General features: G+C 33.7%; 2 protein-coding genes across 3 annotated transcripts; both read right to left on the reverse strand.

Moving 5' to 3' along the window:
• Positions 1 to 1,294: 1,294 nt before the first annotated feature.
• Positions 1,295 to 5,620, reverse strand: LOC105345674 (toll-like receptor 6). Of its 2 annotated transcripts, none has more exons than XM_011453894.4 (2): positions 5,257 to 5,619; positions 1,295 to 5,061 (listed from the first exon to the last, which is right to left on the reverse strand). In XM_011453894.4, the coding sequence occupies exon 2, from the start codon at positions 5,056 to 5,058 to the stop codon at positions 2,944 to 2,946; it is 2,115 nt and encodes a 704-aa protein (XP_011452196.3). In that variant the 5' UTR covers positions 5,059 to 5,061; positions 5,257 to 5,619; the 3' UTR covers positions 1,295 to 2,943. The 2 variants fall into 2 exon arrangements, with proteins under 2 accessions (XP_011452196.3, XP_034338880.2); XM_034482989.2 differs by having other exon boundaries at positions 1,296 to 5,061; positions 5,369 to 5,620.
• A 2,461-nt stretch (positions 5,621 to 8,081) lies between these two features.
• On the reverse strand, positions 8,082 to 11,131 carry LOC105345720 (toll-like receptor 7). The gene is made up of 2 exons (XM_066080097.1): positions 10,842 to 11,131; positions 8,082 to 10,666 (listed from the first exon to the last, which is right to left on the reverse strand). The coding sequence occupies exon 2, from the start codon at positions 10,661 to 10,663 to the stop codon at positions 8,546 to 8,548; it is 2,118 nt and encodes a 705-aa protein (XP_065936169.1). The 5' UTR covers positions 10,664 to 10,666; positions 10,842 to 11,131; the 3' UTR covers positions 8,082 to 8,545.
• Positions 11,132 to 16,108: the final 4,977 nt, after the last annotated feature.

A 16,108-nucleotide genomic window follows, 5' to 3' on the forward strand; every position in this document is an offset into this window, starting at 1 on the left:
TCGATAATCATAAAACTCCTCGTATTGTTACGAAAATGGGAGAGTCAGACATCTTTCATTGTGATTTTATTCTCATCCAAAAATCAGCATCAATCGCACAGAAAAAGGTTAGAAATCTGAAGATGAATTAAGGAATATTTTGTGTCAGCCATATTTTGAAGTGAACCTTCAAGAAAATTTACAAGAGACTAACTAGCTCACCCGAACATTGACATTTTTTAGCACTACACAATGATATAGGGGTGAAAAGTCGTTCCAGGGCAGTGTAGGGGACCTATTGGGCACTATTTCCCGCTCTCATTTGGGCTGAAGAAGTACCACCAAGTGGTTTCCAGGGGTTCGGGCTCATTTCAGGGCTTCATATCTGACTTGAGTTTGATCACAAGAACTTGGAAACACTAGGATTAGGTAGAGGACCTCAGGAGGTGGTCATAATATGCGTTAGAGGGCATGAAATGCTCATTTTTTCATAACAAGAGGCCAATTGGCCTTAACGGTCACCAGAGTAGCATATATCCAATACACAAACTTGTCATGGAGTCTCATATATGCATCTAATTAATTAGGTTTCATACTGGAGTAGAAAAATTATAAATTTGTAATGACAACCACATTTAATTCAAAAAGAACTGTGAAACCTATAATTTTGGTGAAAAACTAAAAGATCTGGTCTACAAAATAATGAATTTAGTTTTCCTTTCAGGTGTGTGGGGGTAAAGAAGATAATGTTTTAACGTTATATGCAATAGCATCTATACATCCATTTTGGCCCTGCCCTATAGTCAAAACCCATACCCCAGGGGACATGAAAATTAAAATTTCAGTAGAGGACTTCCTGGTAAACATAATTATTAGTCGGTTTTTTTATACAGATGTGTGAGAATAGAGAAGAAGATTTTTAAACATTATATGCATTAACACTTTATTGCCATATTGCCCCCCCCCCCTCATGTCCTGAACCCCTGACCCAGGGGCCATGAATTTCACAATTTAGGTAAAGGAGATTGTGGATATCATAACCATGTATTCAGTTTTTTGCCCACATGTGTGGGAGTAGAGAAGAAGATTTTTTAAGATTTAAATCATTTTTACTATATGGCCATATTGGCCCCACCCTAGAGCATGAACACCTAACAAAGGGGTCATGAATTTCACAATTTTAGTAGAGAGCCTCATGGACATCATAATCATGCATTTAGTTTTTAACAAATATATATGGGAGTAGAGAAGAAGATTTTCCAAGATTTAATACATTTTGACTATTTGGACATTTCGACCCCACCCTAGAGCCTGAACCCCTGACCGAGGGGTCATGAATTTCACAATTAAAGTAGAGGGCTTCATGGACATCATAACCATGCATTTAGTTTTTAACAAATATATATGGGAGTAGAGAAGAAGATTTTCTGAGATTTAATACATTTTTACTATTTGGCCATATTGGCCCCACCCTAAAGCCTGAACCCCTGACCCAGTGGTCATGAATTTCACAATTTAGGTAGAGGGCTTCATGGACATCATAATCATGCATTTAGTATTTAACAAATATATATGAGAGTAGAGAAGAAGATTTTCTAAGATTTAATACATTTTTACTACATGGCCATATTGGCCCCACCCTAAAGCCTGAACCCCTGACCGAGGGGTCATGAATTTCACAATTAAGGTAGAGGGCTTCATGGACATCATAACCATGCATTTAGTTTTTAACAAATATATATGGGAGTAGAGAAGAAGATTTTCTAAGATTTAATACATTTTTACTATATGGCCATATTGGCCCCACCCTAGAGCCAGAACCCCTGACCCAGGGGCCATAAATTTCACAATTTTGGTAGAGGGCTTCATGGACATCATAACCATGCATTCAGTTTTTTCCTCACTTGTGTGGAAGTAGAGAAGAAGATTTTTGAAAATTTGGCTTTTTTTGTATATTGGGCCCCGCCCGTGGCACCCCAGGGGTGGTAGAGCCATAAATTTCACAATTTAGATTCTTCTTACCATAGAGATGCTTCACACCAAAAATGGTAACGATTGGCCTGGTAGTTTTCAAGAAGAAGTTAAAAATGTAAAATTGTTAACGCACGACGCACGACGCACGACGACGGACGAAGACCAATTGCAATAGGTCACCTGAGTGACTCAGGTGACCTAAAAACGAGTCAGTGTGCAAAGAAGGATATCTACTATATGATCTTATAACATCAAAATATTTAACTTAAAAAACTATTTCCTTGTAATTGTGTCTTGTGTCAATGGCAGAAATCTTCCTATCGACACGGAAATGTACATACAATGTAAATGGTTTGACATATATGTTATATACCACAGAGAATTTTCTTTTTTCTAAGATTGAAACATTTAGGGAATTTTGCTGAATTTTAATTCTACCAATATTTCTCATGCTCAAAACTAACAGTTATACAAAAGATAAACCAAAATATGTTAATGTTGGCATCAATTGACGCCCGATAAATATATAAATCAAATAGAAATCTGTTCATTTTATTAGAATAGAATGTACATAAATGTTGAAATTGATATGATTGTAAAATGATTGATAAAATACGGGTATTGTGTGACAATACTGGATGCGAAAAGAGGTGACATTTTTTGAATAGTTTTAATTCATAGAAGAGACATTCATTATCTTAAAAATAAGATTGTGATTTCCAAAGTTCTAATTTGACCCAACAATCAAGAAACTAAACAAATGGGCATCATTGGCAATAAAGCTGCTAAGATCAACCTTATTCGACTGACGATCTATAGTAATTTGCTCAGAACCTATCTGGTAAAGAAAAGTTCATGATCTCTTAAATCATTTTTGGTCACGTGTACCAAGAGTTCAAAAATCAGCAACAAACAAAAAACAAAACCTACATTCTAAAAATTCTTCTGAAAAGTAAAAGTATTTGGTATACAACATTCGTCAAAACCTATTCATTTACGCATGAATAATACCAGTCTCTTCCAAAATAATTTGTTCCCGTTAGCATTTGTAGTCCATTCGACACTTTCAGCTTCTTTTAACAATGTTTTAAGAGCTATTGTGAAATGTTTGGAATCTATATCATTCAAAAGAATGAGAAGAATGTTGTCTTTATTTCCATCGGCTAATTGGTGGTTTGCTATTATAGTTTCAAATTGACACCACTGATCTTCCATGAAATTATTCGAAAGAACTAAAATAAGCTTACGACTAGATTCTATGTTGTCAAAAATATTATCCACATGAGAACCTATCGGTAGAAAGTTTCTTTCGTGAAGACACAACTTGTAGTTTTCTTTTTTCTCCAAAATGTCGACGAGCTCTGACATTATCCACTTCCGGTCATGCGTATTATATGCAACAAAACCATCATATTCTTTAGTACCTCTGTCCACAAGTCTCTGATATCCCCTTCGTCTTCCATGGGTACAGTTATGTATATAATATAATATGTCCCATCGGAATTTTCTAATAAGTACGAAAATAAACAAGAAAACAAACACAAATGACCCAATCGTCGCGCCTATAACAATAGTACGATTCAACACATGACATTTCATTTCTAGGGAATGCAAATTATCTCCAATAAATCTACTTTTCCATTCTTTTGGTGAATCGCATTGGTTATCTTTGTACTTTTGAACGTGTTTTCTATTTCTTTTTGACCACTTAATGAACCATTCAAGGTCGCAATCGCAGGCAAAAGGGTTAAACGAGACGTCTATGGAAAGATTTGGGTTATTCCAGATTTCATCTGTAAATGATTCCTCTCGCAAAGAGGTGAGTTGATTTTTACGAAGAATTATTTCACTGATGACTGAATTGTTTTCAAACAAATCCTGATGAATATGACGTATAAAATTTCCATTTAAATTCAGAGACTTGAGATGGGGAAGATGCGAAATAAAAGGAGCAAAGTTTAAGGAACAATGCCGTAACATAAGTTCTCGAAGATCTTGCAGAGGTAGTAACATTCTATAAAAATCCTCCTTGTCAAAATTTGAAAAGTCAAAATTCGACATATCTAATGTTCGAAGATTTGGACAATTTTTGAAAATAGTTTCATATCGCAGCAATTCTTTTGTAACTCGTTTTGGACTGCCAAAGAACAATGCAGTGAGAGACATTGACCGAAAAGCCTCCTCTTCAATCAACAGATCGTAAGTTAACATATTTTCTAATCGTAATTTCTCCAGACTTCTTATTGTTGAAAAAGCATTACTTTTAATGATACTGATGGCATTGAAAGATAAATTTAGATATTTTAACTCTGGTAAACAATGACCTTGGCGATAGAATTCAAGCGAGTCTGAAATGTGATTTATTGCTAGCCACATTTTCTTTAGTCTTGGAACTAACGATTTGTTTTTTGCATCACACATATTTGGAATGCCGGAAAGTTCGTTTAACGTTAGGTTCAAACGGGAGATGTTGTGAAGTCCCTCCATATTCATTGCAAGTATCTTGTTATTACTTAAATCTAAAGTACGTAAATTGTTGAGATTCTGGAAAGAGAATCCACTAACATTGACCAAGTTCCAGTTTTGGAGTTGGAGAGAATTGAGAGAACTGTTTCTTTCTAAACTCTCGAACGCATTTACAGGAAGTGTAGACGGTGCTTGTTTGACGTCCGATATGTTTAGGGCTTCTATACATGAGCTGTTCAACTTCTCTAAAACCAGACGAGTATTTTTGTAAGAAATGTTATTTTTAGAGAGATCAAGCTGTCTGATATTTTGGACAGAAAGGAAAGCCTCAGGTGATATATATTTCACTTGGCATCTGCTAAGACTTAACCTCTCTATTTTCAGTGACTCGATGGGTTTTAAAAAGGCTGTCCTGATATTCATAAAAGTGTTTCCCGACAGGATTAAATTTGTAGTTGTTATTGGAAGCTGATTTTCGAGACGATGCAAAGACTCCAAGTTCCTGTCAGAACAGTCGGTAGTTGTATTTGTGCACAAACAAGGTGTATTGGGACAAAGGTTGACTGAGGAACATTTGGTGTGGAAAACGACGACAATCACTGCTAGTATCCATGACGCATTTGCATTATTTAAAGCCATAACCTGAAAGAGGATGTAAATTTCTCTAAAATAATTTTGTATAAGAAATACAATCTTAGTCAAACGTACTAGAAACTTGATTTTGGTTACTTATCAACTAAAAGCACAATGGAAAATAGTACATGACAGAAACGTGTATTTTCGAAGGAATTGTAAAAGTAATGAAATTTTCTAGAACAAAAATCAATAACTTTGTACTTATTGTTGTAGAAGTCCTCTTTTGAATGTTATTATTGTAATCTCCAATAAAAGCTGACACACTATAAATGTTTTACACGTATTAGAACATGGACCCTAATCGAGTTTATACCATCATTTCCGCCTATTCATTCGAGTAAAGCGACAAAACAATCCGATCATATTCTTTTCGTGACTTCCATGAGGTTGGTCACACCAAGATCCTTCCTAACCTCACATTGCCTTGTTTGCTTCACCTAGCGAATGAATGATTTTGTGTCCTCCTTACATCTACTTGTTCATGTTGCAACATAAAAGGAAGGAAGAAACTAATTAAAATATTTACCAGCTCTTCGAAAGCCAGTCAATGAGTCAATATATTTCCCATGTTGCTAGGAAAAAATAAAATTTATCATGATTCTAAAGGCTGATTAGACATATCATATCTACAAGATTGAATCCAGCCGTGGCAAAATGTGCGGTTTTTTTCCCTTTCTCTGCGACTAAGAATTACCTTCTATACAAATTAAGTTATTTTTAACATAATAATTATGCACGTATATTTCTAAATGCAAGCTTTTTTAGAGTATGGCAATTTGACTAACATTCGTCAAAACTGAATATGTTCACTCAAGTTTACACAAGTGTGTAAATGGACATACTTATGTGCTAACTTTTATGAGAACATTAAAATAGATATATATATATATATATATATATATATATATATATATATATATATATATATATATGTAAACGGAAATTTGATTTACAGTCAACTCCGTTTCTCTCGATTAAAGCATTAACAAATAATTATAGGATCATGTTGTGTTCTGATATGCTAACAATTATCTTCCGGGTAACTTTTTATATCAGCCTTTCAGTCTCCACATTATCTGTGATTTTTCCTGCTCGATCAACGACAATTTAGATGAAATTTGCACACGTAGGAACAACAGGCCATCAGGCAAAATAAATATTTGCAACATCCGAACACTGTCATTGATTAACAGATAATATGGACTGTAGATAGTGTTGAATAAATTATTTTTAAAAACAGATAGACGGCCGACGATTTTTAAGGCAAAATTTGGCGACAGTCGGCAGTTCATTGGGTGTTGTATTGGCCAATATCGACTTCTATTTTCAGTGGCCGACCATTTTTTCGTTCGTTGGGCCAAGTTATATTTTTTTCTGCGCCGGTGGCCGATTTTTCAGTTTTAGTAGACGCAGACACCGAATGACGACCGAATATCGACAAGTCGACTAATCTTTCGATAACTAAATGAGTATATCCATACTTGTTTAGCATTAGCAGGCGGACAACGCTATGCTTTTTTTGGACTATTGTAGCGATATTTACGTGGTTACACATTCAGCAGTAGGGGACCTGTTTATGTAACTGGCTGACTGTGACAATCCCACTGTGGACTAGCGCTCGATTATCGACTCTATTGAACGGTGTTCATAGAAATTGACTGCTCCGCTCTCAGCGATCATGTTTCTTCAACCGACGATACGAGAAAAACTTGTTCGTCTTCCTACCGAAAAAAATGTCCTAAACATACCTTTACATCATCTCAAATAGTATTTGTAATTTTAAAAATCTTTTAAAAACTCGTTTTTGTAAAAACATGCTTATTTGATTCCTGAAAGATACCAAAAATCTGCATGGACCTAAATGTTTGTATTGACCTGCTCTACAAATTTCTTTTTTCATATTTGGTGAAAAATTTAATGCTTTGAAATCCTTGCATTGAGCTTCTAGTGGCTGTTTGTTTTATACAGTTATAGTTCTAGTTTTCACAAGACTATTCCATAATTATCATGTACGAAATGGGGTCAGATAATCAGTAAAGTTATACACTTATATTGTATTCAATCTTCTGAAACGGGGGGCTAAATGGTAAAAAGTTTTTAACCATTTCGCAATCAAGAGCCAGGGTGTAAAGGCCTTTTCCTTTCTTTCGATTGCAACAGAAGTTCAGTGTATCATGATATGAAAAGACAAATAACAAAAAACAACCATTATTGCAATTAATAATTATAACGATCAAAGTAAGTATATTACCTGAATCAGAGTAGTTTAACAAAACAAAATAATGCTTTGATTACATGATAAAAAGCTAGTTGCATCTCGATTAAGGGTTTTCTTCAATGTATTTAAAGGGGCATGATCACGATTTGGTCAAATTCTTTTTTTCTTTTTTAATAAGTTACAATGCTTTAGAAATGCATTTTAATGATAAAATGAAATTTGAGTGTCAGTCGTAGATTTAATAGCAAGATACAGGATTCACAATTCACAAGTCTCGTGCCCTGTGTTTGTTTACATAGGTTCAATATACCAGAAAAAATCTTTTTCAAACTGATTTGTCCATCTTCTTACTCATTTTAAAGCATAAAAAGAGTTTCTAATTAATGTTAAGCACATTCATTTTAAGTCAAAAAGCAGATTTTTCATTTCGACATTTAAAATGTAAACAAAAGCTTTGTTTACATAGCAAAGAATTGTAAGCTCTGTAACTCGCATATAACTCAACGAACGACACTCCATTTTTGGTTGCCTATTTCAAATGCCTTAGTGAAGCAATGTAAACATTTAAATCGGAAAATAAATTTTGACCTAAATCGTGACCATGCCCCTTTAATCGAAAAAGTTGTTTTTATCTGTTTAAGTTAAAAGAACAACCTTCTTCGTTGCTGCAAAAAGATATTTAAAGCATGATGTGTAGGTTATATTTAAAAAAATTTAAACGAAAAGGTTGAGGAACTGATGAGTTTCGATTCAGGTGCATAACATGAGAGCTAAATTTACGAAACCATTTAATAGAATAAAGTTTTAATTTTTATTTTGTTTTACTTCTGTTTACTTCAATTGTAAGCTAAATGAAAAATTACAGAACATATATACATTCTACAAAAAAATATTATGTAACAGCAATCAAATGAATAGGATTTTTTAAATAGCTCCTCTACGATACAGTATACAAAATACATCTTTGTATAATACAGCATCGACTTAAAAAAAAACAACTTGCTGGTGTCAATTGCAAATGAAACAAAATAGGATTTTTCAGTATGTACTATCAATCATGTTACAGCATCCCAGATTTATTTTCAAAATGTCTTCAAGAAACAAAAGCATAAGCATTATTTACAATTTAGAGGGTAAAATACACACATGCCATAGTTATCCTCTTTCTTTTTTTTAAATCACTTAATTTTTAGAATTGCCTTTCGTATCAAAACGTTACTTATAAATTTAAAAAACCGATGAAAAAAAAAACGAGGATATTGGCAGCAAAAGTTAATATTTCTGCATAAAAGAATTTATTTTTTTCCAAAATAATTTGATCCCATTATCGTTTGTTGTCCATTCGACACTTTTAGCTTCTTTTAATAACGTTTTCAAAGCGATGGTGAAATGTTCGGAATCTATATCATTCAAAAGAATAAGTAAAATTTTGTCTTTATTTCCGTCGGCTAATTGGTGGTTTGCAATTACAGTTTCAAACTGACACCACTGATCTTCCATGAAATTATTCGAAAGAACTAATATAAACTTACGACTAGATTCTATGTTGTCAAAAATATTATCCACATGAGAACCTATCGGTAAAAAGTTTCTTTCGTGAAGACACAACTTGTAGTTTTCTTTTTTCTCCAAAATGTCGACAAGTTCCGACATAATCCATTTTCGGTCATGCGTATTATATGCAACAAAACCGTCATATTCTTTAGTATTTGTGTCCAAAAGTCTCTGATATCCCCTTCGTCTTCCATGAGTAAAGTTATGTAAATAATATAATATATCCCATCGGAATTTTCTGATAAGTACAAAAGCAAATAAGAAAATAAACACAAATGACCCCGTCATCAAGCCTATTACAATGGCACGATTCAAAACATGGCACGTCATTTTAAGAGAATTCAGATGACCCCCTATGTGGCTAGTTTTCCATTCCTTTGGTGAATCACACTGGTTTTCTTCGTATTTATTCACGTGATTGATATTTTTGCTTGACCACTGAATGAACCATTCGAGATCACAGTCGCATGCAAATGGATTATATGAAACATCTATGGATAGATTTGGGTTGTTCCAGATGGTCTCTGTAAACGAGTCCTGTTTAATAGTTGTGAGATGGTTTTTTCGAAGAATTATTTCACCAAGTTCAGAATTGTTTTGAAACAAATCCCGGTCGATGTAACGTATGAAATTTCCTTTTAAATTAATAGACTTCAGATTGGAAAGGTGCGAAGTGGGAGGAACAAAATTCAAAGAACAGTGACGCAACATAAGATTTTCCAGATTCTTCAATGGTAGTAACATGTTATAAAAATCATCCCTGTCAAAACTTAAGAAATCAAAATGCGATACATCTAAAGTTTTGAGCTTTGGGCAATTGTTGAAAATGGTCTTATGTTTCAGCAACTGCTTTGTATCTCTTTTGGGCATGCTTATAAAAAGTTCAATCAAAGATATCGACCGAAAAGCATCTTCCTCAATCAACAAATCGTAAGTTAACATATTTTCCAGTCCTAATTTCTCCAGTTTTGATATGGTAGAAAAAGCGTTATTTTTTATAATACTTATTGCATTAAAGGATAGATTAAGATATCTTAATTCTGGTAAACAATGGCCTTGGCGACAGAATTCTGACGAGTCCGATATATGATTAATTGCGAGCCACAAATACATCAGTTTCGGAACCAACGATTCATTGTTTGCATTACACATTTTTGGTAGCCAGGGTAGTTCGTTTAAAGTTAGATTAAGATGAGTAACTTTATCAAGTCCGTTCATGTTTAAGGCAAGTATCTTGTTATTACTCAGATCCAACGTATTTAAGTTGGTCAGATTTTGAAATGCCGCTCCATCAACTTGCACCAAATTCCAGTTTTGGAGTTGAAGAGATTTGAGAGAACTGTTCCCTTCAAAACTCTCGAACGCATTTACAGGAAGTGTAGACGGTGCGTGTTTGACGTCCGATATGTTTAAGGCTTGTATACATGAACTATTCAACATCTCCAAAACCAAAAATATGTTACTGTAATTCAGATTATTTCTTGAGAGGTCCAACTGTTTTATATGTGGGAAGAAACGAAATGCTTTAGGTGATATATATTTCACTTGACATCTACAGAGACTTATCTTCTCTATTTTCAATGACTCAATGGGTTTGAAAAAGAATTGACTGACATTCATAAAAACGTTTCCTGACAGGATTATATTTGTAGTTGTTTTCGGAAGTTGATTTTCGAGAAGTTGCAACGACTCCAAGTTCCTGTCAGAACAGTCGGTAGTTGTATTTGTGCACAAACATGGTGTGTTGGGACAAAAGTTGATTGAAGAGCATTTGGTATTGAAAACGACGGCGGTCAGCGCTATTATCCATGACACATTTGCGTTATTTAAAGCCATGACCTAAGGATGAGGAAATATTCTTACAAATGATTCGTAATAAAAAAAAAACAATCTTAGCCAAAAGTTACTTGATTTTGGTTACTTGTTAATTAAAGTACAGTCGAAAATGGTAAATGACAGAAAACATGTTTTTCAAAGGAATTGTAAAAGTAATGAAATCGTATTAAGATGCTACCTTTTAAAATTTCCTGAAAAACAATTCAAACTTGTACTTAATGTTGTAGAAGCCCACGTTTTAGATGTTCCACCTTTTTGTAAACTCCAATAAAAGATTATACACTCCAACTTTTATTACACGTTGCGTATTAAAACATGGGGCACAGTCAAGTTTAAATTAACATTTCCGTCTTTTCATTCAAATAAAGCGATAAAACCATTTGCTTATATAAATACTTTTCATGACTTTCATAAGATTGGGCACACCAATCTCCTTCCTACCTATAAGTCATTTTGTTTGATTTACAAAGCGAATGAATGCTTTTATATCCCTCAAGTACCTACTTGTTCATGTTACAATATAAAAGGAAGGAAGAAAGTAATGGAATATTTAGAAGCTTTTCGAAAGCCAGTCAATGAGTCAAATTTTTTCACGTCGTTGCTAGGAAAATTTAAATTCATCATAATTCGTAAGGCTGATTAGTTATATCACATCTACAAGATTGAATCAAGCCATGCCAAAATGTATGTTCCTGCCTTTCTTTGCGAGTAAGGAATTTTATTTAAAGTGCATTCAGGTTTTTAATATGATACCGATTATCCATTTTCTATACAGTGGGTCATTTTCGCTCCCTCTTATTTTCGCCCTTCTACACTTGCAAACGGTTTCACTCCGTTAATTTGTAACATTGGAAATCGCACAGTCTTAAATTCGCCTACAGACAACGAGAGTGAAAGGGGTGAAAATAAAATGGAGGAGTATACCTTTCTGAAAACAGAATATTTTCATATGCATAGCTAAGCTTTTTCAAGTCTCGTGATTACGATAAATAGTATTTACAATTAAAAGACATAAAAGCACTTTTGCAAAATTAAGGCCCGAGGTGGTTCAATTTGCCCACCTCCAGTTTGAAATGATCAACATCTGGAAGTGCGACAACATCCGGCAGTACTCTTCTCTCATATTCTTACCGGTTCATGTTTACGTATGTATTGTAGTTTAACATATTAAACTCATCCATTACTTACATGCATCAAGAATCAGACAGAAGAGTAAAAGACGTATAATCTTCAGCATTTCTCAACATAGCCGTATAAGCACTTGTTTATGACGTCATGTAAGACGTCATTTTGTTTTATTGGCATACCTACCCCGAGCTTATTATAGAAGAATAACAAAACACAACACTGTTTTTCAACAGCACTAGAATTGAATTGAATCTGACAGTCATTTTGTTTTGTTGGAATACCGATCCTGAGCCTATTATAGAAAAATTATAAAATACCGTGTTTCCACAGCATTAGAATTTGACAGAGAAATGTTTTTGTATTGACCGAAATACCTGGCAGTGACCAGACACGAATTCAGTCCCATAGTACTTTCGCATGTAACAAAGGTTTGTTTCCCATGGGAACAAAATTTTAAATGTCTTTTATGAAGTAAAACAGCATAAACATGAGTGTTGATATAGAGAATGTCAAGTTATAAAGCCGTGAGATTATATCAAATCGGGGAAAAATCCTACATGTTTACAAAAAACACTATTTTGATAGGTATTATTGCTTCTAAATTCAATTTAAAACTTCATCACTTTAAAAATGGAATCTTTATTATCCTAAAACAAGAGGCCAATACGCCTTAACGGTCCCCTGAGTACCATAGCCATGCATAACAAAAGTTTTCGATTAGTCTCATATATGCATTTAATTAAGTTTCATTCTGGAGTAGAAAATATATAATATTGTAATGACGACCTCTTTCTATGAAACGTATAATTTTAGCTAAGATCATATTATTGTTCATGACCTGACATTGAAAAGGTGCAGGGTTCTGATTGAAAATAATTTACCCTTATTTGTTAATATCAAGATAGGTTTTACGTGTATATGTTTTCATAGATTAACTAAAACAAGGTGGCTAGTATACCAGTAAATACTTTACTATTAACAAGTTTACTTGTCAATATAAAAAATTTAAAAGCTATTTTTGTTTCAAATAATAAATATATTTGCATAACTCTTTTGATCATACAATTTCTTAATTACATTATATTCAACGATTAATTACTTAATATGAACAAGCAAAGGAAGATAACTCCATTATGAAAAAGCAAGGAAAGATAACTCCATTAACTGATACATCCTCCCCAAAACTCTTTCCATATGCTTCCGAAATATCTTAACTTTGATAGACAGCTTCATTCTTTCTCTTTTCAAAATATGTGAATTAACTCAATTTTTTTTCATTGAAATTCCTGAGCAGAATAAAATAATAAGAAAAATATATACCCCCACCCCTCCCAGCCACATATTCCTTGCATTACATGTAGGCGACATGAAATATTATTAAAGATGACAGCTTCATGTTTTTTTTTTCTAAATATGCAGTTAGTTTTTATTCCGTGTTAGTAGACGTTTTTAAACATTTTATATACATTAACACTGGCCACACCTTGCGTTAAGAAGCCCTACCCAATACACTATATCAGTGTTTTGGCCCCGCCCTAGATTCAAATCCTTACATTGGGAAACATGAAATTTAAAGATTTGATAGATGGCTTTATTTTCTTTCTTTTTATGCAGTCAGTTTATATTCAGTTTCAGCAGATGTTAAGAAGACAGTTTTTTAAACATTAAATGCATTAACATTATATGACTATTTTTGCCCCGCCCTAGAGTTAGAACATATGAAATTAGAGATATGAAATTAATAATCTTTGTAAAGGGATTCTTGATCTACAAAATTATGAATTCAGTTTTCCTTCGAGGTGTGTGGGAGTAGAGAAGATAATTCTAAACATTATATAAACACTATATACATCCATTTTGGCCCCGCCCTAGACTCAAAAATCATACCCCAGGGGACATGAAATTTACAATTTTAAAGGACTTTCTGGTTAACATAATTATGAAGTCAGATTTTCTTACGGATGTGTGAAAGTAGAGAAGAAGATTTTAAACACTATATGCATTAACACTATATGACCATATTGTCCCCCTCCTCCCATGGACAGAACCCCTGACCCAGGGGCCAAGAATTTTACAATTTAGGTAGAGAAGTTCATGGAAATCATAACCATACATTTAGTTTCTTCCCCATATGAGTGGGAGTCAAATATAAGATTTTTCTAAGATTTAATATATGTTCACTATATGGTTATAATGACCCCACCTATTAGGACCTGAAACCCTGTCCCAGCAGTCATGAATTTCACAATTTAGGTAGAACTCTTCATGGACATCATAACCATGCATTTAGGTTTTTTTTAAATATGTATGGGAGTAGAGAAAAAGATTTTTTAAAGATTTAATACATTTTTATTATATGCCCGCTCGAGAGCCTGAACCCCTGACGCACAATTTTGGTAGAGGGCTTCATGGACAGCATAACCATGTGATCAGTTTTTTCCTCACATGTGTGGGGGTAGAGAAGCTTTTATTTTACATTTTTTTTTTTTTTACATATTTTTCTGTTTTACTTTGGAGACCCGGGGTGGCAGAGCCATGAACTTCACAAATTAGATTCCTCTTATCATAGAGATACTTCACATTAAAATGCTATGTAGTTTTCAAGAAGAGGTTAAAAATGTAAAATTGTTAACGCACGACGGACAATGGACGATGGACGACGGAAGACGACGGACGAAGAACAATTGCAATAAGTGACCTAAAAATCTGTTATGAAAGAGCATCGCCATCGAATTCGTAAACGTTAATGAGACACCCCTGCGAATGTGTTCGGAATGGTTTTTTTATCGTTGCTAAGTATGTAATAAATCCAGAGGTGCTCGAATGAAAGTTCACGAGACTTCACCGAGATTTGTTCAGTTCTTGTGAAATTTCGAGCGGAAGTATAAGTGTTCGGATTATATTCTCAAAATACGTAAGTACTGGTCGTTTTTCATATCATATCCTACTTGGATTTATATTAAAACATGAAAACCTTTTAAGATGTAAGTCTTTTTTCACCATCTAGCGGTTATTTACAGTAAACGATAATATTCAGAACAGAATTATCGTTCGTGTTCAACCACGTGTAGAGTGGTTGAAAATATAAACATTGGGTTGCTTAATAAAATCATAGCCATGTTTGATGCTTGTGGTGTGCAATACCATGTTTTTAGAAAAATAATGAGTGTCTGTTTTGCATAAAAACTTAGTATATCGAGCCATTTCAAGGAACATTCTGCATAAAATAGTATAGTCTGTTTCACTATTGATGCTATTACTAGGTCAGGCGCGGATCAAAAATTAATCCTCAGGGGGATCTCTACAAGAATGTTAATTGTTGCAACAGCAGACAAAAACTATTTTTGTATTGTCACATTTTATCCACCAATTAATAAAGATAAAGTTTAAAATCAATAAACCTCTACATTTAATATTTGATTCGTTGATTCTATGAAATACACTATAAACACGAGGCATGATTTTTACTGCGAAACTGAAAGGGTCAAATAAAATCACGTGGTCTAAAGTTTAAATGACAATAACATTCGCAGGGGTGTGAGAGAGCATATGAAATGTTTGTTTGGTTGAGCTTTATGACTTAAAGGGGCATGGTTACGATTTTGGTCAAATTTTATTTTTATGTTTTTATTATTTACAATGCTTTAGAAATGCATTTCTACTGATCAAATTAAATTTGAGAGTCATTCGTAGAGTAATAAGCAAGAAACAGGGCTTAAAATTCTTTGTTATGTAAACAAGGCTCGTGCCCTGTTTTTGTTTACATAGATTCCATATACCAGTATACAATCTTTTTCCAGCTTATTTGTCTATCTTTTTATTTATTTTAAGCATAGATATACAGATCCTAACGTTTAGCACATTCGTTTTAGGTTTTACTTCAAAGTTCAAAATGTAAACAAACGCTTTGTTTACATAGCGAATAATTTCAAGCTCTGTAATTCAACAAATGAGACTCAAATTTCGGTTGCTTATTAAAAATGCCTTTCTGAAGCATTTTAAATATTTAAATCGGAAAAATAACTTTTGACCAAAATCGTGACCATGCCCCTTTAAAAGCATTATTCGAGTTTTCGAACGCCGACGTCCTATTCATTTTAAACCTGCGCAAATATCTGGAGAAGTATTAGGGACGCTGTAAGCTGTAGAAAGTGTGAGGACAGGTATATCTTGTTGTGAGAATGGTTAGGCTGACAGTTATTGGAAATCTTGAGATTGTCTTTATAACGATTTTTAAAAGATCGTGACAAAATATGGTTTTGATGAACAAAGGAGCCTCTACTATATTCACGACCTCAGAATCAGAGGGTTCTGATG

This window comes from Magallana gigas, chromosome 3 (assembly GCF_963853765.1).
Source record: "Magallana gigas chromosome 3, xbMagGiga1.1, whole genome shotgun sequence".
Lineage (NCBI taxonomy): Eukaryota > Metazoa > Mollusca > Bivalvia > Ostreida > Ostreidae > Magallana > Magallana gigas.

Excerpts from the sequence above, each read along its gene's own strand:
- LOC105345720 (XM_066080097.1), bottom strand. The coding sequence starts at position 10,663 with ATGGCTTTAAATAACGCAAATGTGTCATGGATAATAGCGCTGACCGCC.